The sequence below is a fragment of the Streptopelia decaocto genome (assembly GCF_964273445.1).
Source record: "Streptopelia decaocto genome assembly, chromosome: 5".
Lineage (NCBI taxonomy): Eukaryota > Metazoa > Chordata > Aves > Columbiformes > Columbidae > Streptopelia > Streptopelia decaocto.
In genome coordinates, this window is record NC_138659.1 from 13,385,553 (window position 1) to 13,411,861 (window position 26,309).

The window sequence follows — 26,309 nt, forward strand, 5'->3', positions numbered from 1 at the left end:
GGGAGGCCTCTGTGACAACTGCAAACACCAACACACTTTTCCTCTCTGCACCAGTTGTACATCTCACTTACTGAGGTTCAGCTGTTTGTCATCCCCAGCTTCAATTCTGCGGCCATTGAGTACTCACAGTGCATTGTAAGGACCAACAAACCTCTGTTATTTATGTGCATGGGGCACGTGTCCCAGTTACTGAACCCAGTGGCTGTGGAGAGGTGTGGAAAAGGTCCAGCTAAGGAGCAGAAGATGACCACAGCGCTAGTGCTGGGCATGCCAGTCCTCATTTGGTGTCACTGAACTGTCTGGATAACACCTTCTGCCAGAGTAAACGTTTGGCTTTGAACACACGAGCAATCATACAGGCTACACTGCTAAAAAAGAAGTATGCACCTAAGTGTGGGATCAGAGTCATACTGCTGAGAAAACCTTGTAGCTTGGACAGATAAAAACCTGAAAAATTGCAAGGCTTTATAATCAATTTTCTTATCTGAAACAGTGTTTCGATGGGGATGATTTTAAAACTTCTGAAGGAGTCACATGGGTACCTACATTGGCTCCTCCTGAAAAACACTTTGCCCTGGCTAGTAAAATAAAGTGTTAGCTTTTTGAATGCTGGGATCAATAGTACTGCATTTTCTTGAATTTCTCATTAATGCCAGTAATGCAAGACAGAGCAAGTGGCTCGATGGTGGAACAAGTGATCCTATCTCCCCCTCTGCTGGAAAAGCACGATATGACCGCCAGGAAAAAAAAGGGTGAGACGTGTAGGAAACCCGGCTGGGGTGGCTGTTCTGGTCCTCCTCGGGACAGAATAAGGCATAAAAACTGAGCCAAAATCCCCATTCTGTAATATTATGGCACCGGGCTAATGTTATCACCAGTTATGTCCTGGGCAATACCTGAATCTAGTTGTCTTCCAAAGAAAACTGGATTGCCCCAAAATTTCCCCAGTCTTCACCACTCATGCTGCCCTGCCTTTATAGATGTCTGAAAGATTAGAAATAAGTCATCTTCCCAACGTTTGCTGTTGTATCTGGTCTCTAGTAACACCTCTGTGGAGACAAAAACAGTCCCAAATCTGTATAATATACCTATAACATATGAAAAATCCCAGCAGTCACTAAGCAGAATAATTTCAGGAAAATTCAGAATATTTCAGGGAAAATAAGTCTGCTGAATGCTTTGCTTGAAGCCCTTGGACTGGTATGTCTATATAAGAGACTGACTGCACCACTGCAAAAAAACCCTATCCAAATCATAAAATTTGAAATTTTTAAAAGGGCTGAAATTGTTTATTCTGGGGAGACCATGCGTGCTTAGGAAGTGTCTGGTGCTGTTGCTCTCAGGGGAGGTATTTGGGTTTTTTTGAGTCAGGGCTGTGCCTGGGAACGCCCATTCTGGGTCAGTGCCTCTGATGCACAAACCCAGACCAAACCCCAAGCTCCTGCTCCAAACAAGGCGATCGTTGTGTTTTGCTGGGATGTCACAGTTTATGGCAATTTGCAGCTTGATGGGGACCGACGGGAGGCACCAGCACTGCGGGGAGAGATGGAGTGAGAGGGGAAGAGCTATCAGAGAGATTACCTGCATTCCCTCCAGCATTTCGTGGAGGGTGTAAAGTCCTGTTTTGTTGTCTCCTGACCTCTCTGTCTAGTTCCTCGAAGGAAGTTGTGCCATGTGGCCCATTAAAAGGTGGCTTACACAGAGCAGCGCCAGCTCTTTGTCATCAGACATTCCCCAGAAAGGTCCAGAGCCAGAGAAAAAAGTCAGCTTCCACTTCTGCAGTGTTTGATCTCTACAACACCGCAGCTACACCACACTCCCCATGCAGTTATTATAGCCTGGTGCGATTTATAGCAGCCCTGGGGCTGCTGTGGAAGGCAAGGTGGGGGTCCCACTAGGGCTAGCACTCACAAAAATGTATGTTTTAAAGAAACTTTTGGCATTTTCTTTTTATTTTTAGAGCCCATACAGAGGAATCTACCCTGTCCTTTTCCACAGGAGCATGGCTCTGAAGTCACAACCTCCTGATTCTTCAACAGTGCTTGAATTCATGGCCTGTGTTCATACCACTGGGCAGGTCATAAATCCTCCCCAGCTACCTGTACACAAAATCAGCATTCATTTTCATCATGCCACAACTGTAGCCTGAGTTTGGGGGACTTTCCTGCCAACTCTCAGCTCGGCAGGACCCCCTTTTCTTCTCTGAGACCACCAGGCAGCAGCAGGGCTTTTCATGTGGTGAGGAACGAGGCACGTGCTTTGAATCATGTCTCTGATGACTGAGTCTTTTTTTTTAATCTTTTTTAAAAGTTTTCTCAGCTCTTCTCAAGCTTGACTCTGGAAAGCAGCGCCAGGTTAGGCTGGGAGAGCAATGGTCCCACTCCCAGTAGTGACAGGGATGCTTGAGGCAGGGTTTTTCCTGATGCCCATGTGCAAAGGAGGAGTGTCCATCCACAAGTCATGTATCACACCGTTACCTTCAAATCAGTGGAGAGAAACCTGGGACACTTTCAGACATACGCACACAGTTTGCCATCAGGTCCCACACATCAAAGACATGGTTTATCAGTCCCTTTTCCCTTAACCTCAAGGCTTGCTGTTGCTGCAGGGTTTCTTTTCCTGGCAGCTTTTGAGAATGGTGTATACAAGAGGTGCCATGTCCTGGTGCTTGGGATTAAGGTCAGTTGGTGATGGGTAAGTATTGCCCAGGCTGCCGATGGCTCCCTGCCCACCCAAGCCCTATTGACAGCTGCCTCCGAATACCATCCAGCACCTGGGCTCCGTGCAGCAGCCATCTCTCGACACTCAAAGGAAAACATCAAGTGCACCCACATAGTAAGATAAAATAATATTTGATCAGTTATGGAGGGGAAAATAAAAAAGTCCTCTCAGTTCTCTTCTTGCCAAGCTAACCAGCATTGCTTTTCCTGGGAGATGTGCTCTGTAAAGACATGGCTTCACTGTTTGGACAGATCCGTTCAAGATGTTCTCCCAGGCAGAAATATCCAGTGATGAGAAAAGTCTTGTTTGCCCTAATTCAACTGGTCTGTCCTTAGGACTCTGAGAAACAGCTCACCATGAAAAGGAGCTGCTTCACCAGGGAATATGTCTGTGCTTCAATGAGGATGACTGTTTTTGCTGGGCTCTGCTATCCAGAGATGGAGAAAACATCCAGGGAAATGTCTCTTTTAATCACTCCAAGGTCTCTGGCTTTGGCTTGGGGAAGAGCCTGGTGCAAGCTGGGCTGATGCGTTAAGGGTGGGTGTCACCCATGAAGAGACTTGTGAAGAGGTGTGGTAAGGACTATTGCTGGGCACGGTGGGACTCCTCTGTTCTCCTTGGCTTTTCTTGCTTCAGGTTTGAGAAGGGACCTGAGAACTTCTGTGTATATGGACAGGGGTGCTGCAGGGGCACCCATGCTGAGGGGATGTGCTGTTCTTTCTCAAAAAGCAAACAAAACTGGATTATTTCCTTTGTGAGCCCATCCAAAGCCTGCTGTGATGTTGTTTGTGGTTCAGAGAACCCATGATTCAGTTAGGGAAGTGTGGCCAGGCGGGCTTTGCTCCCGCAGGCTCAGCCCTGCCGGGGTGAGGCTCTCCCCGCCCCGGGGGCAGACCCGGGCCTTGGCCCAGGTGTGTTTTTGGGCTCGCCCCGCCTCACCCGGTGCTGTGGCGGCAGCAGACAGAGCAGGGAGCAGCAAAACATGGTGCCAGGCTGAACGGCTGGAGCCGGCGCGGAGCAGCGAAGGAATGGAGGTGGTAACTGTGGCGGCCCTGCTCCTCTCACCCTCACTGCATGGGCTGCTCTGTCTCCTCTGCCCCCTGGACTGGGTGAAACCTCTGCCGCTTGATTTTCTGCTGCTGATTTGTAGCTTTGGGGCTGCTATCTCTATGAAGGACTGGGAGCAGTTAAACTTGGCGTTAGGTGCATGCTTTCAATGCTGCATGTGATGTGCATGGGGACAGCCGTTCTGCCCCACAGCAGGGGCTGAGGGGTTCCTGGTGCCTGGCTTCTTACCCTCTGAGATGAGCTGTAGTTGCTGTCTCTTAATTTAACAGAAAGTAGAGGTGGATTTTTTTTTTTTTTCTGGGAGAAGCTGGCAGGTTAATGAGTAGATGGTATCTGTGGCGTGTTCTCGTCAGCATGCCCAGGGTGCCTGGGCTCGGCTTCAGCCACCCCACTGCCGGGAAGAGAGCAGTGCTGATTAAACATTTACCCGTGGGACCTCCCTTGGAAATCAAGATAAAGAATGGATGAAGCCAGAAGAATTTCAGGAAGGGAACATGCAGTGCTTCCTCTCAGCTGAGTGGAATTTTTTCAGTGTCAATTTGTTTTAGAAAAGCAACTGCAGAAAACTAATGAGAACTGAGATTCCTTTTACTTAGTACTTGATATCAGCACAGACCTCCAGCTGGTGATCTTTCTAAAAGGTGTCATTATCATAGGCTTAAGCTGAGCTTTATTCTGCTTCCTAGAATGATATTAATGTTAGCAGAACATTTTATTTATAGGGAGAAAATATGGAAAGTTTAGCTATCCCCTGACTCTGTAATGCTCATAGCTTTCCGGCCAGTGGAAGTTTGTTTCTTTTTTATCCTCTCCCGTATCTTGCATGGGCTTTTGCCAAATGTATTATTATTCACAGTGAATTATTTGGCCAGATGTAGCTCTAATATACATTGTGAGCTTTTGGCAGTCCTTTCAATTTACTAGTGTATTCTCCCTGCTTGTCAACTGGTCTGATTTTCAGGGGATCACCTCTCCCCACTGTGCTGAACCCTCCCTGGGCTGGTGGGGCACTGGGACTGGGACTTCATGTGTGGCCTGACAGCCTGTGGCCCATCTGGCACTGCCTTTAGGTTGGGCATCTCCCTGAGCTAGCTTAAGGTGTGTGGGCTGAGCTGGAGAGTTGCCTGAGTGGGTCTGTATTTTGGAACAGTCCTGATGGAAAATTATCTTTGCAGAGACTGGGAGAACTCATTGTACCTCAGATGGTTCTGCTAAGCTCAGCCCTGTGCAAGGAGGCAGCACTTTTGGGAACATTATTGAGGGAGGGAAGAGAGCATTGGGGCCAGCTGGGTGTGGGGGTACAGGAGGTGGCCACAGGGTGCAATTTAACCCCATCTTCCCAGGCAGTTTGGTGTGCTCAGCCAGGGACTGTATGTGTCTCCCTGGTGCTGGGTCTGCTTGTGGCATTGTTGAGAATACACCAAGTGGGCTGCAAACTGCAGGAGCTACGTTCTAGTGAAGGGCATGGAGAGTGCTTTAAGTGCAGATAACCTTCCAGTTAATTAGGCAAATTATTTGAAGCTGCCATTTCAAGGCAAGAGGAGTAACAACTTGAGGGGGGGAAAGGGAGGCTTGTATCCATCCCTCTTTAAAGGTAGTGCCAAGACTGTGACTGTCACAGCTGTTTCTGCCACTGCCGGGGTGAGACCTGACCACAAACCCTGTTTCGCAGGAGTCCACTTTGCCGGTGGCATATTGAGACAGGCAGGTACTTTTTCTTTTCTATTTTCTTTGTCTCCGAGGGCACTGATGAGGAACTATGTGCTAGAGTAAAGAAAATCAGTAAAGCAAGGTAAACAGCAGTGAACTCTTCAACTGCTGCTGCAGCACGTGCAAAGGCTCAGTGCAATCACATTAGGGCACCTCACTGCTTTATTTCCCGTCTGGCGGTGCTGGAGGGATCTGGTACATGAGGGATTTTTTTTTGTTGTTTTTTTCCCAAAGTCTGATTCTTCCTCCGTATGCTTCTGAAAATTCCCATTCGCATCGGCTCGACACTAGATTAGGCTGTCTGGACAGCTTACACTGCATCACGCTGCTGACCACTAATATGAAATATAATTGGAGCAATTCAAACCTCTTCCCCATGGGTTGGTTCTTTACATCATGCACTGCCCTGTGAAAGTAATAAAGTCAGTGAAAGGGGTTATTCAAGAGAAATTGTCAGTGTTTAATAAATCGTGCAATTAGATGCAATAAAACCTCAGTATGCTATTCATCTGTTCTGCCTTAACACTTAAGGCTGGGGCTTTTTTCAGAATAACGAAGTTCTGTCCTAGATAATTTTTTCCAATTTCCTCATTAGACAGGTTCTCGTGGAGCCTTACAGTTCTCTGCACTGAACTAAGCTGCCAGAGTAGTGCACCTAATGTAATCGTGGCATATAAAAAGTTATAGAGCAGTTCAAGGACTTAAGTAGCTCATAAATTTTTCTTCATATTTTCTCCCTAGTTCAGTTCAGGGCTGAAACTAAGCCACAACAACATTGCAGGCAAAAATTGTGGTCTTCTTTCTCCAGGATGGGACAGTGACATGCCTGAGGGCAAAGTCTTGAAACAAAATGTTCTTAGGTGGCCTTTTAAAGCTGTGCTGTCACTGCTTAGCTCTCTTTGTTCAAAATCATATATAACCTGGGGCCTGGTGACTGTATGGAACAAGGTTTGAGTATCTTAGCAGGTATTCGTGTCCTGGACCAGGAGATGCTCTTGCTGTCATTGTGTGCTCTGTGTTTGGTTTCTATGTCCTCTGCTTCTTGGTGTGGGAATAATGGCAAGGGGAGAAGCATCCAAAGAGCCATGGGAACCCTGAGCTAAACCAAAATCGTGGAAAAAGAAGATTTTTGTCCCAGGGGTCATTTGGAGCCTGCCAAGGTGGATGTTTAGTGCGTCTCTTCCCATGGTGAAGTTTTCTAAAGGAGGCAGGGTGTGGACTAGGGATCTGTGGGGCAGCACTGGCCTCTCCCCTGGCTGGTGTTTATGTACTGAAAATAAAGTGCAGTTTTCCTACCCAGCAGGTGCATGAGCAGTATTGCAGCACCTGTGCTGGGAAGCTCTAACATTCATTTTAGTGTTTGTCAGGTCCTCCTGAGGGAGATTCTCCAACACTAGGTGATGTTGGGGAGCAGGAGCCATCTCCACTGGCTCTGCTTGGTTGTGTTTCTGTGCCCTGCTTCTGTGTTTTCCTTCATCTCAGTTCTGTTGCCTTTATCAGAAGTGATTTGTGAGCCTTTGGAGGATCCTTTGAATGAGCTAATTCTCCTCTCCTGCTTTAAAATTTTCACTAGGCTCTGCATATCCTTGGTGATGAGGATGGAGTCTGGGCCTCCTTCTCTCTTAAATGATCATGATTGTATAAATCGCCTGTTCTCACCCCTGAAAGCAGATGTTTTGTGCTCTTTGCCCTCCCAGGCAGGTGTGACTGATTTCAGAGCCCTCCGAGCAAAATTTCAGAATGACTCCACCTTGGCCAACAAGCTGGTGCAGCCACACAAAAAGCCTCCCACTGCAGTCCCTCCCAAGCTGGGCTCTGGAGGTGATGCTGTGTCCAGGCCCCTGCCCCTGAGTAAGAGAGAAATGATAAAACTAAAACCCAAGGGTGAACCTGCCCATCCTACCTCCCAACCCTCTGCCCTCACCCAATGCAACCCCCTGGCATGGCCTCGAGCCAAGCTGAGTTACTTGGAGCTGACGGGACAGAATGAAGAGCGCAAAGGCAGTGTCTCCGAGAAAGGGCTGAGTTCTCCCAAGAATGGTCGAGAGCAGCCTCTGCCGTCCCATTTCACTGACCAGTATGGATCAGCCCAAACAGCTCCAGAGGACTCTCTGCTCTCCGGCTCTTTCCACCACGCCCTACAGATCTTGGAAAACACTTTATCCCACGGCAAGAAAGCAAATGCGATGCTCGCAACCGAACGGGCAGCAAAGTTCTACGTGCACCCTTGCCCAGAGCAGAGGTGTGCTCCAGCTGCCTCGGGCAGCAGCGGGATGCAGCCGTCTGGAAGTGATGCCGTGGGGGACTCACCTGTCCAGAAGAAGGATGCTCTGCGCCACAGTGAGCCAGCTCTTTCCCAGATGGGTTATCATGCACCAAGAGAGCCACCTCAGCACCAGAAAGGTACAGTAAGCTATACTCTTATTATAGGTATATAGGTGCTCTGAAAGTGCAGGATACATGAGAAAAGAGAAAAGCTGTTAAGAGTTGGGACCCTCAAACAAGAGGCCGAACTGGCCCATTGGGGTGCTCTCCTCTCTCTCTGGAGGTCCCAGGGTTAAGAAATAGGCTCCAGACTGCTGGTGAGCTTGGGCAAGGGGAGGGTTCCCCATCTCCAGCAATTTTTTTAAAACTTGTTTGGAGAAATTGTCCACATTTTGAGAATAGGATGAAGAGTGAGGACAGGGGAGTATTTTCAGTTCTGGTCTACTTTGGCCTTTTGCAATGACAAGGTAAATGTGACTACACCCTGCTATTTGCTTTTCACACAGACATAAAGGTTTGGCTTTTCTGCGAAGATAGTTTAGTTCAAATTAAAATGGTTTAAACCTGAAGTCCCCCCTCTGCTCCCTCCCAGTTTTGCAAAAGGCAATATTCGAGCTTAGAGAGCATATTCTCCTTGCAATATTTCTTACAGAAACTAGTGTTAGGAAGCTTGAACACTGTGAAATTCCTCTTGCTAACATCATACTGAGTGACGGGGCACTGAAAAGATTAAGTTTTTGTTTACCCTGGAAAACTACCTTGCTCAGACTGTGTATGGAAAACAGCTATGCCGCTAAATCCTGGCAGATTAAACTGTTATCAGTACAGAAAATTAGGCTGGTATTTATAGTCCAAAGGAAGGGACCTGTTGAGATCTCAGACCCCAAAATGGTTAACTTGGTAGAAATCTGTAAAAATTAACATTTCCATTTACTTTTCCACTCTGGTAATGTGGTAAGATGCCTGCTGTGTAATGGGGATGCTGAAACTGGGAGGAAGCAGAGCTGGTTAGAAATGTCTGTGTAACAAGTAATGATCTTACATGGATTTTTGCTTAAATGAGGGCTAATTGCTGCCTGTCCTTGTGCTTCTCTGGAGCAGAGTCTGAGCCTCCCTTCTGCCAGCCCAAGGCCGGAAAATGGTCTCACAGCCTTGGGAGCAAGTGGCCAAGAATTAAACCTCTCCCTTCAGCTGAATCTCTGGGTCCAGCCCCTGGGAAGCCGCCAAGACCCCCGCAGTTTGATCTCAGTGCTTTCCGAAGTGCCATGCCTTTGGTCCACAGGGGAAATGAAACAAGTAAGGGATTTCTAGTCTTTCTTCTCAAACCTGTTCTGCAGAAAATGAATAATAATTTGCAGTTTATGGACATCTGCAAGGCCACAATTTCTAGCACATGACTTGTTTCTAACATCTTCCTCAAACACTAGAAAGAACTCATCAGTTTCAGTGAGGCTGAATTTTGCTCTTAATCTGGAAAAGGGATCTGGTTTTCCAGGCTGGATGTCATCCCCCATGCAGAAACCCGCTTTCTTCCCAACTGCAGTGTGTTGTGAGCAGTTTACAACTGGTTGTAAAGGAGCAGCAGCTGAGCATGAGGCGAGCTGATCTTTATCATGCTACTTCAATGGGAAATACCTTGACTCTGCAGCACACAACTGTGGGAAGGCACAATAAAATCGATAGAAACTGGTCTGCTAATCCCCCCCACCCCTTCTGTTTTAAATACAACACGAGGCAATGTTAAATGTTCCAACATCAAGATATGCAAAAGTTCAGTTTCCCATAAGAAAACCCGATTGATGTTGCATAATAGGATATTCTGGATCACTTATTAAGCTGTTAAATTGTATTTCTTTGTAGATACAGACTTAATTATAGCCAGATATTTGGGCACAACTTCTGCTGAATTGAAAAGGAGTTGCATTTCTAAGAAGGGCTCTGCTAAACTGTCTTGGGCTTTCCTGTGCCAGTACTTATTGGTCTGCCCTGGTCTCGATAAAAATAAGAGGGAAGGAGAGAGGTTTTCACTGTAACTTTTTTCTATCCTACTTACCTTTTCTAAATATATTAAATTGATGGAGGAAAATAGTTACATTTATGTCATTGTTTCCATGCCCCCTCAATATTGCTCAATTATTGATTTCTAGAAGGCCTGAGGTTGTTGCCTGGAAACATGAAATAATGACACATTAACATAGCCACATCCCCAGTTTCTGCTGGCAGTCTTATTTCACACCGCTCTTTGTGTGCGGTGTGATGCCACGAGGAGGGCCCATCCCCCTCACACCTCCCTGTCGCTGCAGCTGATGTTCTGTAGGCAAGTGGTCTTGCCTTCACATGCTAATCCTCTGTGTGTTTGTGTGCAGCTGCTGACGAAGAGGATTACTTGACCCCTGGAAGGTGAGCATATGGCAATGGGAGCATCCACATCCCTGTGCAGTCTGGAGGGAATGTCCTGCTCCCAGAGGCAGCAACTTGCTCCAGGGATTGTGCAGACCTGCATGGGAAGCTCAAAGCTGGCTGGGATGACCTTCTCCTAAAGTAGAAAGCTTCATCTCTGTTTTCTCCTCTAGTCTCTTTGAGCAGCATGGAGATCCCTACCCATGTATCCTTAGATCTGGTTTAGCTGGTTGTAGGGAAAACAGCCAGTGCTTTGGTTACAGAAATCACTGAGCATCTGTGTGGTTCTCGCTTCCTGTTTTCTATATACTCAAGCTTGGTGTTTCTAGAAAAGAGATGCTTTTGAAAACTGTTGCTGAAACAAAGGCCTGGTGTAACCAGCAGGTGTTGGGGTTTTTTTATTTTGCTTGCCCTCCTGTGTGTTTGTGCAGCCAGCAAAGCCAGGGTATAGGAGTCGCTGCCCTTCCTCCCCTTCCCCAGGACTTCAGCTGCCTCCAGATGCTCAAGTGAGTTTTTTTATTGAGTGGTGGTCCAAACTCACTCACCAGAAGACAAGACAATTGGTTCAGCTTCTGATTTCACAAGTGTCTGAAAGAGCTTAAAAATCTTACAGACACAATTGGTTTTGTATGCAAGGGGATCCTGACTTTTTCCGCTACCCCTCTGACTTGTCATGAGCAATTGTGTAGCAGTCGTGGTTCTGTGCCAAAAGAAAGCAGAAGTGGAGAAAATTATTCCTATATATGTTTTGCCTTAGCTGCATTAATATACAGCTGGGAAAATGGGAAACAGAATGGCTGAACCAAAGCAAAAAGAGACAAATTCTTAAAATACTTCCAGTGCCTAAACAATGAACTCTTGCAGCTAACAATGCAGCAAGTTGTGCTTTTTAAATCATGAGGTGTTCCTGCCAGCGTTGCCTGGTGTTTTCTTTAGCTTTTAACCTGTACTTGTCAGAAGAGAACTGGTCAAAAAATAACCAGCTCCAAACCTGTCATGCCCTGCAAGTCCTAGAAAGATTAGCAATCTTCCTCTACTACTTGTGATAAGGCCTTTACAATAGGTCACTTGTTAAATATTAACCATGTGATAATGGGAAATTAATTAAATGAACTCCAGCATAAAAGCAAGATCCTGGGGCTTTGGGGGCAGAAATTCCCCTCCTTGAAGCCCAGAGGTGGGAGCCCCACCTGCAATGAAGTCTGGTCTCTTAAACACCCAGATGTTGTTTGGGCCAGCTATTCTTGAGCTTCGATTCCTTGTTTGGGGTGAACACTCTGCCTTCTCTTCTGCTCGTCAGGGATCCATCAGCCCAGCTGTATTTTGGGTCAGTGTAGCACTGTGGTGTTTATAAAGGGCTGTCTGGTGTCCAGCCAAGCTCTTGGGATGCTGTTTGGGCTGGGGAAGTGAAAGGGCATTTTCCTAGTCATCTCTTCCTTAAGTGATGGCACCAGGAACAAAATACCTGTGGGTGGTATTCATTCAATGTGTATATAGGTGTCCCCTTCAGCGAGATGCCCTGACCTGTGTGTCCAAAACGTGCGGTGGGATCAGCAAGCTTGCAGGCCCTGGACTCAGAGCATTAGCTGCTCTTCAGCATTAGCATAAGCTTCTGCTTGACTTCAGGTGTCATTTCTTACTCTGATTTCACTACTGTTAAAATGCACCTTGAGTTTCTAGTTCCTCTTGTTCTGGTTTGCAACAACTACTCAGTCCTTGCGGTGTTGACACTGAGTTGTGACAGCAGGGCAATTCAAGGAAAACCATACCTTCCCTGAGGTTTATTACAGACTTAATGTAAGAGATAGAAGTTTTCACTATAACTTTTCCTGATGCTCTTTCACCACCCCACCTCATCCCCCATGTCTTGCAAGCTGCATCTTGTGCATTTGCCACTTCTCAGTACTCTCCTGAGCTGCTGAAACCTGGGTGGAGGTGAAGCCTCTGAGCTTTGCCTGGCTGCTCCTTGGGTTGGGTTTTTCTCTGCACCCATTCCCTGATGATGCTAATTTGAATTTCTGGAGGAGGAAAGGAAAAAGGAGAACTAGGAGATGGGGACTAGGATGGTAAGCCAAATACTTGAGGCTTTGCATTGCTGGGGCTGTGACACCTTCCCTCCCACAGCTGGCATGTCCCATGATGGCATGAAGCATGTGGCTTGATAAGCTCAGGAGCAGGACCTTTATACCTACCCTCTGCATATCTCTGTTTTCCCTTTCCCGTTTCCTTAATTGAGAACCAGCATGTGTTGTTATTAATTTTTAAGTAGCTGTGGTAGGTTTGAAAAACACTGCATTTGGATTTATTTGGACCTTTTGTTCTGTTTCTACTTGAGGGATCGCTGTAGGCAGAAGACCATAATCCCATTTTGAAGTCCCCTGATGTTCTTTGAGCCATATAAATGCAGCCTGTCCTCCCAAAGGAAAAGCTGTGGGAGTGTGGGCTTGAGGGGGAGGCTTTGCCATGCCCTGCATCTGGCACAGGTCTCCTCTCCCTCTGAGGAATTCTTCATTTCACTTTGCTTTCTTGTAGACTCAGTATAAAAGCGCTTGAATTCCTTGTCCTTAAGATGAATATTTTTTTTCAGGCTTCTAAAAGAACCAGAAAAAAAAATCTTCTCTCTTTTCTCTCATCTTCTTAGTGCTCAACTTGAAGAGCAGCATAATTATGAAGAAAATCCGACGTACCTGAATCAGTTTGGGGACAACACAACCTTGTGTGTCATTGAAGGTACTTTGTGAGGCAAGACTGCTAGGTGAATTATGTGGTATTTGGGATAGAGCCTCTAAAAATTGAAATAGTATTGTTTCTTCAAGCTGAGCAAAGCAGCTCCACATTGGTCAGGGTGACAAAAGATGACTGTCTGTGTTGTACCTGTGCGCACTGTCACGGAATGAGGGCTTTGGGGCACAGACAAAAAAGAAGTTGTAGTTTGGTGAGATGTTGCTTACAGTAAAACTGCAGTGGGGAAAAGTCATAAGACACCCATGTAGAAGAGAAAGAAAAAAGATAGTGAGGCAAACCTCAGCATCTTCTTGGGAATGGGTTTTTCCATCTCTATTACTACTTCTTCTCTGTGTAATTTTCTCCATCAGAGTTACCAGTGCTCTGCTTTTACTTTTTTCAAAGTTTTCCCTTTTGGGAGAGGTTAGCTTCTGCCTTGTGCGTGGGTTTTCTCTCTCATTGGAACAGGAGCCAAACAACTTCCTTTGGGGGACTCTTTTGGTTTTGCCCCAGGGGCTATGAAAACTGTGGCCAGCCAAGCTCCATGCTGTAGTCCTCTGAATGTGTAAGCCAACATTCAAACAGCAAATTGAAGGACCCTGGCCAGTAGGACACAGCAAATGTACCATGGTGAATGTGTGCCTAGACGCTGGGAAATTTGGGCTGAAGTTGGGTTTTGCAAGTTTAAGTGCAGTGACTTTAACATGGACTAAAAATTAATACTTGTTCAAAAATATCTTTTCTAGTACCTAAGGCAGATCCTCGAGAACACAAGGTTAGTCTCCTCACAGCTGTTTTTGATCTTGTAGGCTTGACTGTACCATACATATCCTTTCCTATCTTAAGAAATATACAGATATTAAAAATTTCTATCTGCTGAGTATTTCTATATGTGTGTCTGTGAAGACTCTCAAAAAATAAATAAGAGATTGCAGCAGGGACACAAAGACTAATGAGGTTTCCAAACACACTAGGGGAGCGTCGACTCCCTTGGCTTCCTCTGAAAACACGTAAGGAAGTGGTAACACCATCTGGCCATTGGTGGTAGACCAAGTGTCAACCACGGATATCAAGATCATGAATTCTGGGAGGAAAAATCCACTGAATTGTAGTGGAATTTCCTGTCAAAGGTGGGCTGGTGCTGGTAATCCATCTCAGAAGGCAAAAAAGCAAAATTGAACCAGGTTTTATTGTCACAGCAGCATGCTTCAAGCTTGGGCTTGTGAGGGCAACTGCTGTTGGCACAACTGTGCAGGTTTTCATCCCCTGCTGCAGGGACATCTCTGCTGCAAACTGTGACCTGACTCTTTTAATTTTACCCTGGCTACAAAGTGGGTGGCTGTTAACCTTGGCATTGGAGATAACATGCAATGAAGGCAGGATAGTGCATTGCACAGGGCTGGAATTGCCACAGGTGTCCCTAGATAAGACCTGCTTGGCTGCATGGCCCACAGTCCTGGGCTGGGAGAACCCGGCACCTTGTGCCAGGAGATGATAATGTGCTGGGTATCGGTTCTGGCTCTGCTGAAAGAGTTTCAAGTCCTGACTTTCAGAGCAATCAAGTTGTCCAGGAAATAGCACAAGTTTCCAAATGCACTTATCTGTGTGTGATTTGTGGAGAGGTGCTTTAGATCAGCCCTAGTCTTATTTTATGGTAGACTGGAAAATATTTATTTGTTAAAAAAAACTTCTGTAAGCTCTCCAACCTGTAATTGCTTTCATTCCGACCAGTAGCTTCATTGGCCTGATCCCTTGCACTGTTACATTATCTGTATATAGTTTGTCAATATGTGTATCCCCTGTTCTGCAAAGTAGAGGAAGTATTCTTGTCTGATGACTATTCCAAATGTAAAATACTTTTGGGCTTTCTAAAGCAATATTTCTTTAAATGTTAGATGACAGTTGAGGCCTTGTATAAAAGCTTGACTATTGAGAAAAGCCCAGTGGCCGAAGGCTTTCCTCTTCTTTATTCTAGAAACAGAAGACACTTCTCTTTGCCAAATCCAGGTAATTTCCTTTCTCTCAAGCTTCTTCTAATCCCACAACTAACTCAGGTTAGGGTGAGAATATTGTAACACTCAATAAATAGAAAGAAATTTCAGATACTTTGTGAACAAGAGTATGTAGGCGATGATGCTCTTCTGTGTTGGCACTCATGGTTTCTAAGATTGTTTTCATTCCAAAGCGTGATCGTGTGATGAGAGACACATCTTGTGAGCCAGGTACCACTGCTGGCAAATGGATCCAGCTTGTCCATTCCTGCCACTAGAAAACAATTACCTTAGTTTGTCTCTTTTCCAAGAGTGATTTCTAGTACCCCAAGTAACCAGTGACCTTTAGTTTTGGATTTGCCCTTACTATTAGTACTGGCAATCTTTTTGGCACCTACATCATTCAAAGGGAAAATGAGATGCATATTTGGGCACAGTCATAAAGCAATCTGTCTGTCTGTGACTTTGCTAAAATGTCTCTGTTGTGAGATCACCCTCATTTCTGAAATTTTCAGCTCTGGAGAAGCTATAATAGAGGATGAAAAAGAGGAAAAAACAAGTCCTGAAAGAGAGAAACAGGAAGGAAAGAAAATTTTCGAGGTATCATATCCTTGAGATTACTTTAAATAATTATTGCAGCATGTTGCTTCCCTTTCTGTTCTCTGTCTCTTTGGCAAACAGTTGAAACTTGTCCTTAATCACCTTTTTTATTCTGCCTTCTCTTTTGCCTGCTCATACCTACAAGGCAGGTAGTGCTGCCAAGCAGTGCCTATTTCTACCAGAAAACCCTGATGGAAAAGGGTGAGAAACTTTTAAGTCCACAGAAAGATAACTTTCATCATTATAGATATGTAAGTTATATTAGAAAACTGTTTCTAAAGACTGTATTGACCAAACCAAATGTCTGATCTCAGGTGAGTGGAAATGAATATGTATCTCCCACTAGTCAAGCCAAGGAAGATGGTAGAGGTGGGATGGAGGTGCTACAAGAGAAGCAGGATGTGACCGGTACCCAGACTGCAAAGTATCCTACCCCACAAGGGCTGGCAAGAGATGGAGTGGAGCTCTGTGAGTATCTCATTGCATTGTTGAGTGTTTCCTCAGTCCCATCTGTTGCCCAAATGTCTCTTCCATATGGGAAATAATGTTAAATTTGGATGCAACTCTTGAACCAATTTAGTTAAACCAGGGCAAAAGGTTGCATGCACATTTGTATTCTAGTCTGAATCATTTATTTTGGCTTGGCAAATAGTTTCCTAAGTTGGTTAACCATCTGCGTAACTTTAACCGAGGTGTTTATTTTTCTAGCAGATTGCCCTTATCCAAGAGAGCTGAAATACATCTCCTCTGCTTCTCATAATTTATAGAGTCTCAGAAAAGGGTTTGGCTAATGCTTGTGGTAGAAACACACATGGGCAGGATGAGAGCCCAAAGTTTCCCTCTTTCCCTTATTAAGATGGATGATGGCTCCTTGCTCCATCTTCTTAGTAGTTCCTGTGAACCTTTTTCTGACTCTGGGTTCATTCTGTCACGATGCTCTGAGACAGTGTCCAGAGCTGGTGATCTGCACCTGAGCTGCTCAATTATTAAACACACAGCTTGAGGTATAAGAAGTGTGCATGGGCTCTATTCTGCAACAGCTTACTCCTGCCTCTGCAAGCCCTTAGTGTGATGTGGTAGCAGCTCAAAAATAAAAGAGAGAAAAAGTAGCTCTGAGCTCTGTGAACAGACCAGGAGTGTGAAGGAAAAGAGTATAAATTGACTGCGACTTTCGTTGTTGAGATTGGTGTGGCCTTCAGTTTTTGTTTTTCTTTTCAATTTTAAATTGCTTCATAATAATTTTCTGGTTTGGTTGGTGTCTGTTTTTGGAAGAGATCTTGCTGATTTGCTTGACCTTTGAACAGCTGGAGGTAATTTCTGTTGGAATATTTTTTTTTAAGTACTCATGGGGAGCCTCCTGCTATTGTTTCATGAGAGAGGCTGATTTGGAGAATTGTTTGGTTCCCCTTCCCCCCGCCATGCTTTTCTTCCTCATGGGGGTCTGAAAGTTTTATAGCAACTCTGGTCATTAACTAGAGCAGATTGTGATGATACATGTTCTGGCGAGAACTACTGCATGCACCTGTGTTCATTTAGAAACAATCTGCTTTTATTTTTGTGGCTGCATTTCTACATTATTCCAACACTCTTAAACAAGTTTTAAGGATTTAATATTGCCACTTAACTGAGTCCTCCAGTAACAATCTTCTTCTAACGTCATGAGGTGCTCTCATGCTTGGTTCCAGCCCTTGGTGAAACACATCTCTGGGATACTCTCCCTCCTTGGCTCCATTCTGACATGTTGCTTTACAGGTGTATTTTCAATGGATTTTAGCATCTCCACTAACCATGCTAAACCCTCCTTTCAATCACTTCTATGAACATCCATGAATAGTCTTGGGGTGTTTTCTGGTGAGGAGCATTTGGGTCACAGCTGCCACAACTGAGAATATTGATGGATGTTTTAATTTTTTTAAACCTAAAATATTTTAAAACTTTTTAAAGCTAAATGTTTTAAAACTTAAAATATTTTTAAATTCTTCACTTTTCTTTCTCTGAGTGGCTCAGTGCTTTTCCTGGACTCCTGGAATGGCAAGTGTGTCTGTAGGCTCTTACTTGTTGTGGCTTTAACTGTTACCCTCAACAGGTACCCTTGCCCTGAGAGAAGTTTCCTTTCTCGTTTCCAGTGCGCAACAGGAGTACTGGTGCTCTGAAGCCAGGGGTAGAAAGAACAGCCTTAAACCAAAACATTTGGCGGTCTCTGGAGGCACCAGAAGATATATATGATGATGTTGAGGGCATGCATGATAGACTGTAAGTATGGACCTGAGCTCTTCACGATGGCTGTGTCTGTGAAATGTCTTTTAAAAACCATGCTGCAGCACATGCACATGTAAAATTTCTGTCTTTTAGCAGCCAAGCGTCAGATGTCTCAAGTGCATTCGCTTCAGCCAGCAGTAAGTGCAGCACATGGAGAAGCTTGAACGGGAGCTGCTTTTAATTTGGGCTGGTCCCTGGGAGATGATGTGAATAGCTTCATTTAATGTTCAACATCTATAGTGTCTCCGTCTGGCCTGGTTGTTCTGAATTCCCATTAAAACCAGTGGGGTGCAGTACACACGTCTAGTATGGAATTCATTTGAATGACCTTGAAGCCTCTGTAAGAGTAAAATGTAGTGGCCTGGGTGCAATTTGTCCAGCAAACCTCACCTCATTGCTACTGAACGTGGTTTGTGATAATGGTGTGCCTTGGTTTTAAGTTTCAGGAAACAGCTACGAAGAAACATATGAAGATGTTGAGATTGAGGGTGATAATCCAGCAAAAATGGAGTAAGTTGTAATTTCTTAGCCTGTATTTTGAAATACTGACCACACTTCCTTGATTTCACATGTCAGGTACTGGCTGGAAGTCTTTTTGTTCCCTAATGCAACTGCAGAAAAGTTGTTGTGTGGGTGGGCTTCTTCCCCCTTTTCCTCCCTCTTTCCACTTTGGCTGACACTTAGGGAGCAAAAAATAGTTATGAAAATTAAATCCCTAAGCAGTGAGGCCTTTTTATTAGAGCTTGAAGTACTCCCCTTACAGACCTCTGCTTGCATAAAACACACAGGAGTCTTGCTGTCTTGATCAAAAGTGTTGCTCAGCTGTAGCTCAGAAATGGCACCTTTCTGTGTGTGCTGCAAGAGGTAATGCTTAAGGGAGAAATGGAGGCATTGCCCCTATTAAAAAAAAAAAAAAAAAAAAAAAAGGACAAAATGTTCACAATTTACATCCCAGAAGGTTGGAAAGCTGAAAGGAGCCCAGGCTGTGAGTTAATGCCTGCAGCTGACATGCTGTAACTAACTTGCAACCTGCTCTTTTTTTATATATCTTCTCGAGATATTTGCTTCCAGAGGGTGTGTTAGAAACGCAATGAGTTTTGCAGCCTCAGGTTTATACATTGCCTGAGCTCCCCAAATGGATTAAGAGGTGAAACATGAAGTTAGTTGTGTTTTTGCTTATTAGCTTTGTGTGGTTCCCTACTCTCACGCAGTAAAAGATTTCCTGCATCCCTTGGTAAGAAACAGAGACAGCCTTTGGGAATGGCATATGCGCTGGGGATGCTGCACACAATTGCTTCCAGTGCATCTGGTGGTTCTCTTCTAAGGAAGCGGTGTGGGAGGAATAATAAGGTGTTGCTGTACATCTGCTTTTTTCCTTATGGATGTGAGACTCCTACTGCCTTGCATCTGGATGCAAGTCTAGCTTCTGCATGCATGTAGAGCCTGTGTGTGTGGGAGACAGGAAAAAGATATGGGAAACCTGAAACCCTGGCTGTGACTGGGCACTTATTAAAAGATAGAAATGTCATTTCTCTGCACGTTGTCCGTGGGAGTTGTGTAGCAGAGGTGCATGAGCTTCTGCAGCCAGATGGTAGGTGTGCTGGCATCTGCATCTGGTTGCTGGACCAACCAGGTGTGTTCCCTACCTGCTGGGAAGCATCCCCATGGCTCTCCTGCGCCTCTGCAGCCATGGGTGCTGAACAGCAGCAGAAATTAAGCTGTATTGCTAATTCATAGAGGAACAGTGCGTCTTGCTGGGTTTGCAAGGGAATTTCATGACGAAACTAGGATTGTGACCAAATTCACAGGGTTCAGAGGTCAGTGTCTTAATCCCCAAACCAGTCTTTATTTAGTCTTTCTATTGATCCCACGTGCAGGATTAGGTGGGCTGATACACATGAAGTATTTTTAATAGTGCTTTGTGCATGGGTAATGTCCCCCATATGAGGATCTTGGCATTTCACAGGTACTTTATTAAAAAATTGCTGTGTAGCTTTGCAACCCCCTGTAAGCTTCAGAGAAGAGTGTGTGTAGTGAAATGGTCTTCTCAAGAGTGTGAAAGTCAGAAATGTGTGATGAAGGGTGGCGCAGGCAGATGCTACTGATGTCCTGCTTCAAGGTGCATCGCATATTTCTGGGCAATTTTTGTCTGTTTCATCAGAAATTTTTACTCCAAATAAACCTGGGTCATTCTGTAGCTTTTGGGTCAGAGGAGGAACAGCTTCAATTAACACAGAAAAGTTTAAAGCTAAGCAAAGATTTGAGCTTGGACTTGGTACTTAAACACCTTTTGCTGTGTTGGTGCCTGTCTTACTGAATCCATCATTCATCTGCATGATGCTGTTAAGGCTTAAAGCCTAGTTCTAATCTGAGGTCTAAGATCTGCTGACCTTCCTTTACCTGCTTCAGGATCTCTGGGGCTATGAGTATTCCACTTCTCACATACTTCAGTGCTCAGTGCCTCTTTAATTTAAAATCTATTTCTCTTTTGGACAGAACAGAAAAACAAAAGAGATTTGGAAACTTGTTTAAGATAGAAAAGTTGAAGCTGAAGAACAACAGGTTTAAGGAAAACTTAAGGTAAGGAAATGGTTGTTGTCCGGCCCTTTCCCCCTCCAAACGTGAGCATTCATAGTTGCAATAATTTGAGAGCAGATCTAAGGGTAAGGAATACAGTTTTATTGGGAAAAGTTATGCTGAAAGTGCTTCTGTTGTTGCATTGGGAGCTGCTATGGCAGATGTGGCCAATGGTCCATCTGTGCAGCTTCTCCAAAGTCTATGACATTAGGAACCTACAGGAGCGGGTCCTACAGCAGAGTCCAAGTTTTCATAAGCTTTCTGCTGCCTTTGGTACCCTTCTGATACTTCAGCACGATGCACAAACGAAAAAGAATATATGCAAGAACATAGAAATGTGATACCTGCTGCTTAGACCTGTGGGCCAGGATTAGGCAAAAGCTTGCTGAGGTGGCTTTTAAGGGTTGAGTTTCTTTATTCCGAGTACCATTTATAATACCCACTACCATATAAATGGCAACAGCATATGTTGAGTAAGTTTACTATTGAGTCTGTAGTCTAACAAGTTAGGATAGAGGATATTGTATAACTTCCTATAGTGCCCTTTTGGGTACTCACACTTTAATATTCAAAACCCTGGTTAAGGTTCCAGGGAAATCGCCTTTTCCTGAGGTGCACAGTAGCTGTCTGCAGACCCATCCTCTGCCACTGCCAGCGTGTGCCTCATGCCATGCACAGTGCCTGAACTGCGCGAAAATGCTACTTTTTCCTATCTCTTTGTAAATTCCAGATTAACCAATTTTTGCTTAAAAACCTTTTCACACTAGATACTCTGCCATGTCAGTGGCTCCTTCCTGCATCACTGCTAAATATCACTCTAGGGAAGGAGCCACCAGGTTTCATGCCATTCTTCTGTTTCAAAGAACCCCTAAAGCTTCTGCAAGTATCTTAGATATCTACAGTCATTATCACTTTTAAATTTCTGGGCAACCTATGGCACACTACAAGGAGGAAGTTACTGCAGTCCATCAAGCCTCTAGCTTTTGGGAAGGGGTGTAGGCGTGGGCAGAAGGAGGGTGCTTTTGCCAATTTGGACTGTTCTTTGGGTGCAATGTAGACCTTTCGTAACCAGCTTGGTGAATGCGTGGCCATTGTTGCTGCCAGAGGATGGAGGTGCTTATTTAGCAAGGGATGTAATTCCGGCAGTTGTGGTTGGTGTCACAGAGCTTGTCACCTAGACCTGCCTCCATCACTTCAGCAACAAGAGCTGCTATGCTACTTTGTTGGTGCTTGTGGAATTTTAGGTGATGCTGATGTGCAAACTAGTTTCTAAAAGCTTTTTCTATCTGCAGGTTGTTTTCCATTTCAGTATCAAATTTAGGTAAGCAAGATATATGCATCTGACTCTTGGGGCTTTGTGTGTGTGAAGAGGCAAATGTATTGCACAATGGAAAACCAACTTTACACATTGTGCTTTTCTGAAAATCACGTAATGTGGCACCATTAACTCTGAAGACATGACAGAGATTTGTGCTTCAATTGAGGGTGGGTTTTTTGCTCATTTTTGGATGTTTCTTCTTTGAAGAAGAGCATTTCTCCAGAAGGTCTGAATATATTTAGGAAGGCGATGTGTGAAGCAGTCGATGCTGAGCCACTCCTTCCAGGTTGGCGACGGTGTTAAACAGCTCTCCGTAAAACTACTTATTACTGCCTGGTGGAGGGACAAGTTCGTGCCCTGTGTAAATGGGGGGTGGATGCAAAAACTGCCCCCACTAATCAAGCCGTGAGAAGGTGCTGGAGTGAACGTACCCATGTCCTTCGGATGGAAAGCATGCCTGATTTGGCCACAGTTCAAAGCTGGGGCTTTGCTTCTGCTCCTGCTCCATCCCTGGAGCTGGATGGCCGAACCTGTACAGAAACCTGCCCACAAACACACCTTAACAAACCCAAGCCTGCCTTGTGCTAGAGTTTTGAATGGTTTGCGGTGTCCCAAGGATCTTTCTTTTGCATTGCCTTGATCTCTCTGGGTTGAATGACCAGCAGTAGCCCCTGTTTTCCTTTGCAATATATTATTTCATGTGCCAGGCTCAGAATGACACCTCCTAATACATTTCTCTGCTGTGTTTTGGTTGACAGTGGCTGGTTCCCAGGATGACACAGTGTACGATGATGTCGAGGTGGGGCAGAGAAAACCGAGGTGAGGAGGGTGCCCCCTTCTGAGGCTGGTCCTGGGTCATAGAGATGTTCCTCTTGTCACAAAGCTGTGCCTTGGGGAGCCTGCTGTACGGTGAGCCACCAAGGGTCATGAGCTGGTCGGGACTTAGTCCTCTGGAGACAGTCCAAGTGCCCTTTCCATGTGTGTTTAATTTGGCAAGTAGCATCCTGCACGACGTTTCTTCCATGTGACCTGGTTAGTGCCAGAGACATGAAAAGGAGAGGGCTGCTCCCTGAAATGTGAAAATTCAGATACTTTTCTTAAGGGAAGAAAACTCCAGCTCCCAGACCTGATAATCAGCCCCATCCTGGCAAGCTCCTTGTCAGAAAAATTACTTTTAATAGGAACAGCATGTCTCAGTGTCTTGCTGCCAGATGATTATGGCAGCAGCACGTGCTGGTATAAATCACAGCAAGTGTTTGCGTTTCAGTGGTGGTTGTGGGGGGAGACAGAAAGAAAAATCATGACTTTGCAGCTACACAGGTTTGGGGAGAGGACACAGGGTGCTGGCAAAAACCTGAATTTCTGTGTGGTTCTCTCCCCTCCTCTCAGAGAGAAGGACAATAAGTACAGAACCTGGATGCCAACATTTCTGATAGCAAAAGAGGATAAGGATCAAAGGAAAAGTGGCAGCAATATGGAAAGGTCTTGATTTTCGTTCTGTGTTTTTCTGTGTTGTCTAACTTCATACTCGCATCTGTTGAATCGTTTGCAGGAGTGGGATGCCCCTGATTGTGCATTTTGTTTGGCTGCTGCTCTGGGGTCCTTTCCCTTTGAATCCATCTTTCAGGAAATCTTTGCAGAAAATATCTTAAGGGCAAAACAAACTCTTGGATCTGAGCTGTATGCAAGCAGGGATGCCCTGTGTCTCATCCTGAAGTTGTATCATGTCCTCCCACTTAGCCGAAACAGAAAGGTGCTACTTGCTGTATATTTGGCTGCTTTCCTGCACTTGTCAGTCCCATTGCCTCTTAAATTTTGTCTTCATTAAATATTTTATCTCTGTGGATCAGCTATCACTATTGTGGCAAGAGAACTGTGTTTATGAGATTTGTATACAGCATAGTAATTGGCTGTGTGTTCCCCTTAACCTTACTTTAAAGTACTGAATTCTTGACTCTTCTGTTTCCAGTTGGATTTATTGCATTGCCTCTTGCTGTGCCATTTGTGCATAAAAGCAAAAATAAAACTTTTTGTTACCGATTCTGCAAAAATTCACATGAAAGTAGGAGTTGCCATTTCCCTTTTAGATCAGGAAAGTGTGCATTGCAATGAGCTTTTCCATGACCCAATACCTGGGACTTCAAACAAATGCAAATCAGAGATCTGTTTTCTGCAGAGTTCCTGCATGGGGTTGCTCAAATACCACTTTTTTGGGAAAAGCCATGCATGTAATTTTACAAACTATCAGGTAGTCAATGTGATTTCATCTGTTCCTTAGAGATCACAGGTCCTACTGGCTGAGTCTGCCAAGGAGGAATCCCTTCACAGCTTAAAAGTCCCTAATTTCAGATCTTGTTTCCCCATCTCTCAATTTTAAATGCATGAAAGTTAGCCAAGGTTGAATAATTTGTTCTAAGTGGGTGGGTTTTGTTTGGTTGATTGGTTTGCTGGTTTTGGTTTGGTTTGTTTGTTGGTTGGTTTGGTTTGTTTGGGGTTTTCTGTTTGTTTGGGGGTTTTTGTTGTGGTGGTTGTTTGGTTTTGTGGGTTTTTTTGTTGTTTTGTTTGTTGTTTTTGTTGTTGTATTTTTCTTTTTTTTTTTTTTTTTTTCCTTTCCCTGTCTTAATTTTAAAATGAATGCCATAGCTGGAGTTTCATGTACAAACCAGGATGAGCAGCATCTCCATACCCATGAATGGCCATTGCTCCCCTTAAGCCAAGTTATAAAAGCTTGTTTTACACTTTACAGTGCTATTTAAATATCTGCTTGAGTGACTTTCTCCATGTGCTAAGAAAGCAACAACAATCTTGAGAGCTGTGTCAAGCCCCACTTCCATAAATGACCCGGGATGAGAGTTATCTGGGGACCCTTAATGTTTACATATACATAAAACCAGGAGACAAACTGCTGGGGGAAAAGTGACTTGTTGACTTCTATAAAAACAAAACTGATTTGAAACACTCGATAGGAGTTTGTTTGTTGTCATGCTCCTTACAGAGAACACAGTTATTGCAAATGGAGATAGAAAATGGCTCAAGTTTTGCTCATCAGCAGGTTTGAGTTGTATATTCATTTTTTAATGAAAAATAGCAATGTGAACATTGTGCTTTGCTCTTTCAAGAGTTCATTGCAGGCAAGGCTGGACTAAGGCTCCGTGTTGCATTTCCCCGGTGTGCCAGGGGTCATTTAAATGGAGCTCCTAAGTGTGTGTCTGTCATTCTCAATGCAGGAGTATCTTCAAAGTCAAGAAGAGCAATGCAGAAAAAAGCAAGAAGATGGGAAAAGAAGAGAAGTTTTTTAGAGAAACATTTATGGTACGGGTTTTTTTAGAGAATTGGTCATGTCAGAGGAGGAAAGCAGCTACCTGCTGTGCTTAAAAGATGCATGGCGGAAAGCTGTTGATCCTTTGCTATGCTGGGAGAGATGTCCCACTGACATGCTGCCTTCTCCTCAGGGAACTTCATCAGGGATGTTGCTGGGGCATTTTTGTGTGGGTGGGGCATTTTTAAAATTTGTGTGCGTGTGGTTCTTTGTTTTGTGGGTGGTGGTGTTTGTCATTGTTGTTTGTTGGATTTGCTGGTAGTTTGATTTGGTTTTTTTCCCCCCTCTTTTTTTCCTCTCTTCAGCCCCAGACAAAGCCTCACAACCCATCCTGAAATCTCTTCTCTCTCTCCCTCTCCACTGCCCTTAAAGACATTGCACACGAGTGTATAATAACTTGTGGTTTTTATTTCTTTTCCGCAGTATGATAAGGAGATCAACGTCATCAACACAGCCACAGCTGAGTGCTCGGTCCCCAGTATGAGGAGAGTTGATCTCCCGGTCACAGCTGGAGAACAACTGGATGTTATCGATGTCACAGAGGGCAACGCCGTGATCTGCCGCAATTCGGAGGGCAGATGTAAGTTTGCAGAAAGTCTCTGGCACAGGCAGTCACTTTGCAATCCAGTTTTGAGAAGCAAGCAACAGTATGTTCTTTGTGCTTAGCCACGGGGCCTTTATTTTTTCAGGAGTTTATTAATTTGTTTTTTGTTTTTGTTTTGTTTTTTTTTCCCCGTATTTTTTCAGATGGGTATGTTCTAGTGGAGCATTTGAACTTCAGGTAAACTCAGATTTTATTTATTATGATGCATATTTTCTTCTCCTTCCTGTGTATAGATATTTGAGATCTGGAGAAATGTACTTAAAACTTCTGAAGGCAGGGAAAAGTTAATGTAAACACCCCGTATTAAATATTAAATAAGTATTTCCAGTTTTATTCTGCTGTTATACAGGTTTCCAGTCCAACTACAGCTAAAAAAAAAAATCCCTGTCCAGTCATGACTTGTATAAATTGTAGATTCTTGACTTGCTTTCAGATATGCCATATTAATTCACATCTGCTGCAAACATGGGCCATTCCGTGTGCCTCGCCTTGCCAAAACACACCCTTAAATTCCCTGCTGCAATATCATTTCCTTGCGTGCTCATGCATAATTGATATAAATGAAGCTCCTCTTGCCCAGGTACCCATTACTGTGAAACTTTTTTTTATTTAATTTTTGAGACAGACAGTACTAAGGGCCCTGACAGCTGCTTTCCCCCAGAGCATCCTTGAAGATCTCGTTTGTGCTTCCTGCATCCATGAGAGTCCACGTTGGCCAACTGCAGAGAGCAGATGCAAATGTAAATAAAGTTT

The 26,309-nt window shown here is 44.5% G+C and overlaps 1 protein-coding gene across 1 annotated transcript; it reads left to right on the forward strand.

Annotated features, from left to right (window-relative positions):
• Positions 1 to 682: 682 nt before the first annotated feature.
• On the forward strand, positions 683 to 26,305 carry FYB2 (FYN binding protein 2; the record flags this gene model as incomplete). The annotated part of the gene is made up of 21 exons (XM_082053146.1): positions 683 to 752; positions 2,609 to 2,679; positions 7,197 to 7,902; positions 8,866 to 9,060; positions 10,131 to 10,164; positions 12,806 to 12,894; positions 13,635 to 13,663; positions 14,864 to 14,895; positions 15,395 to 15,479; positions 15,794 to 15,947; positions 17,606 to 17,732; positions 17,832 to 17,875; positions 18,179 to 18,248; positions 20,235 to 20,318; positions 21,608 to 21,636; positions 22,392 to 22,452; positions 23,023 to 23,115; positions 24,861 to 24,945; positions 25,376 to 25,532; positions 25,700 to 25,733; positions 26,178 to 26,305. 21 exons carry the CDS (start codon positions 683 to 685, stop codon positions 26,302 to 26,304), a joined length of 2,376 nt encoding a protein of 791 aa, XP_081909272.1. The 3' UTR covers position 26,305.
• Positions 26,306 to 26,309: the final 4 nt, after the last annotated feature.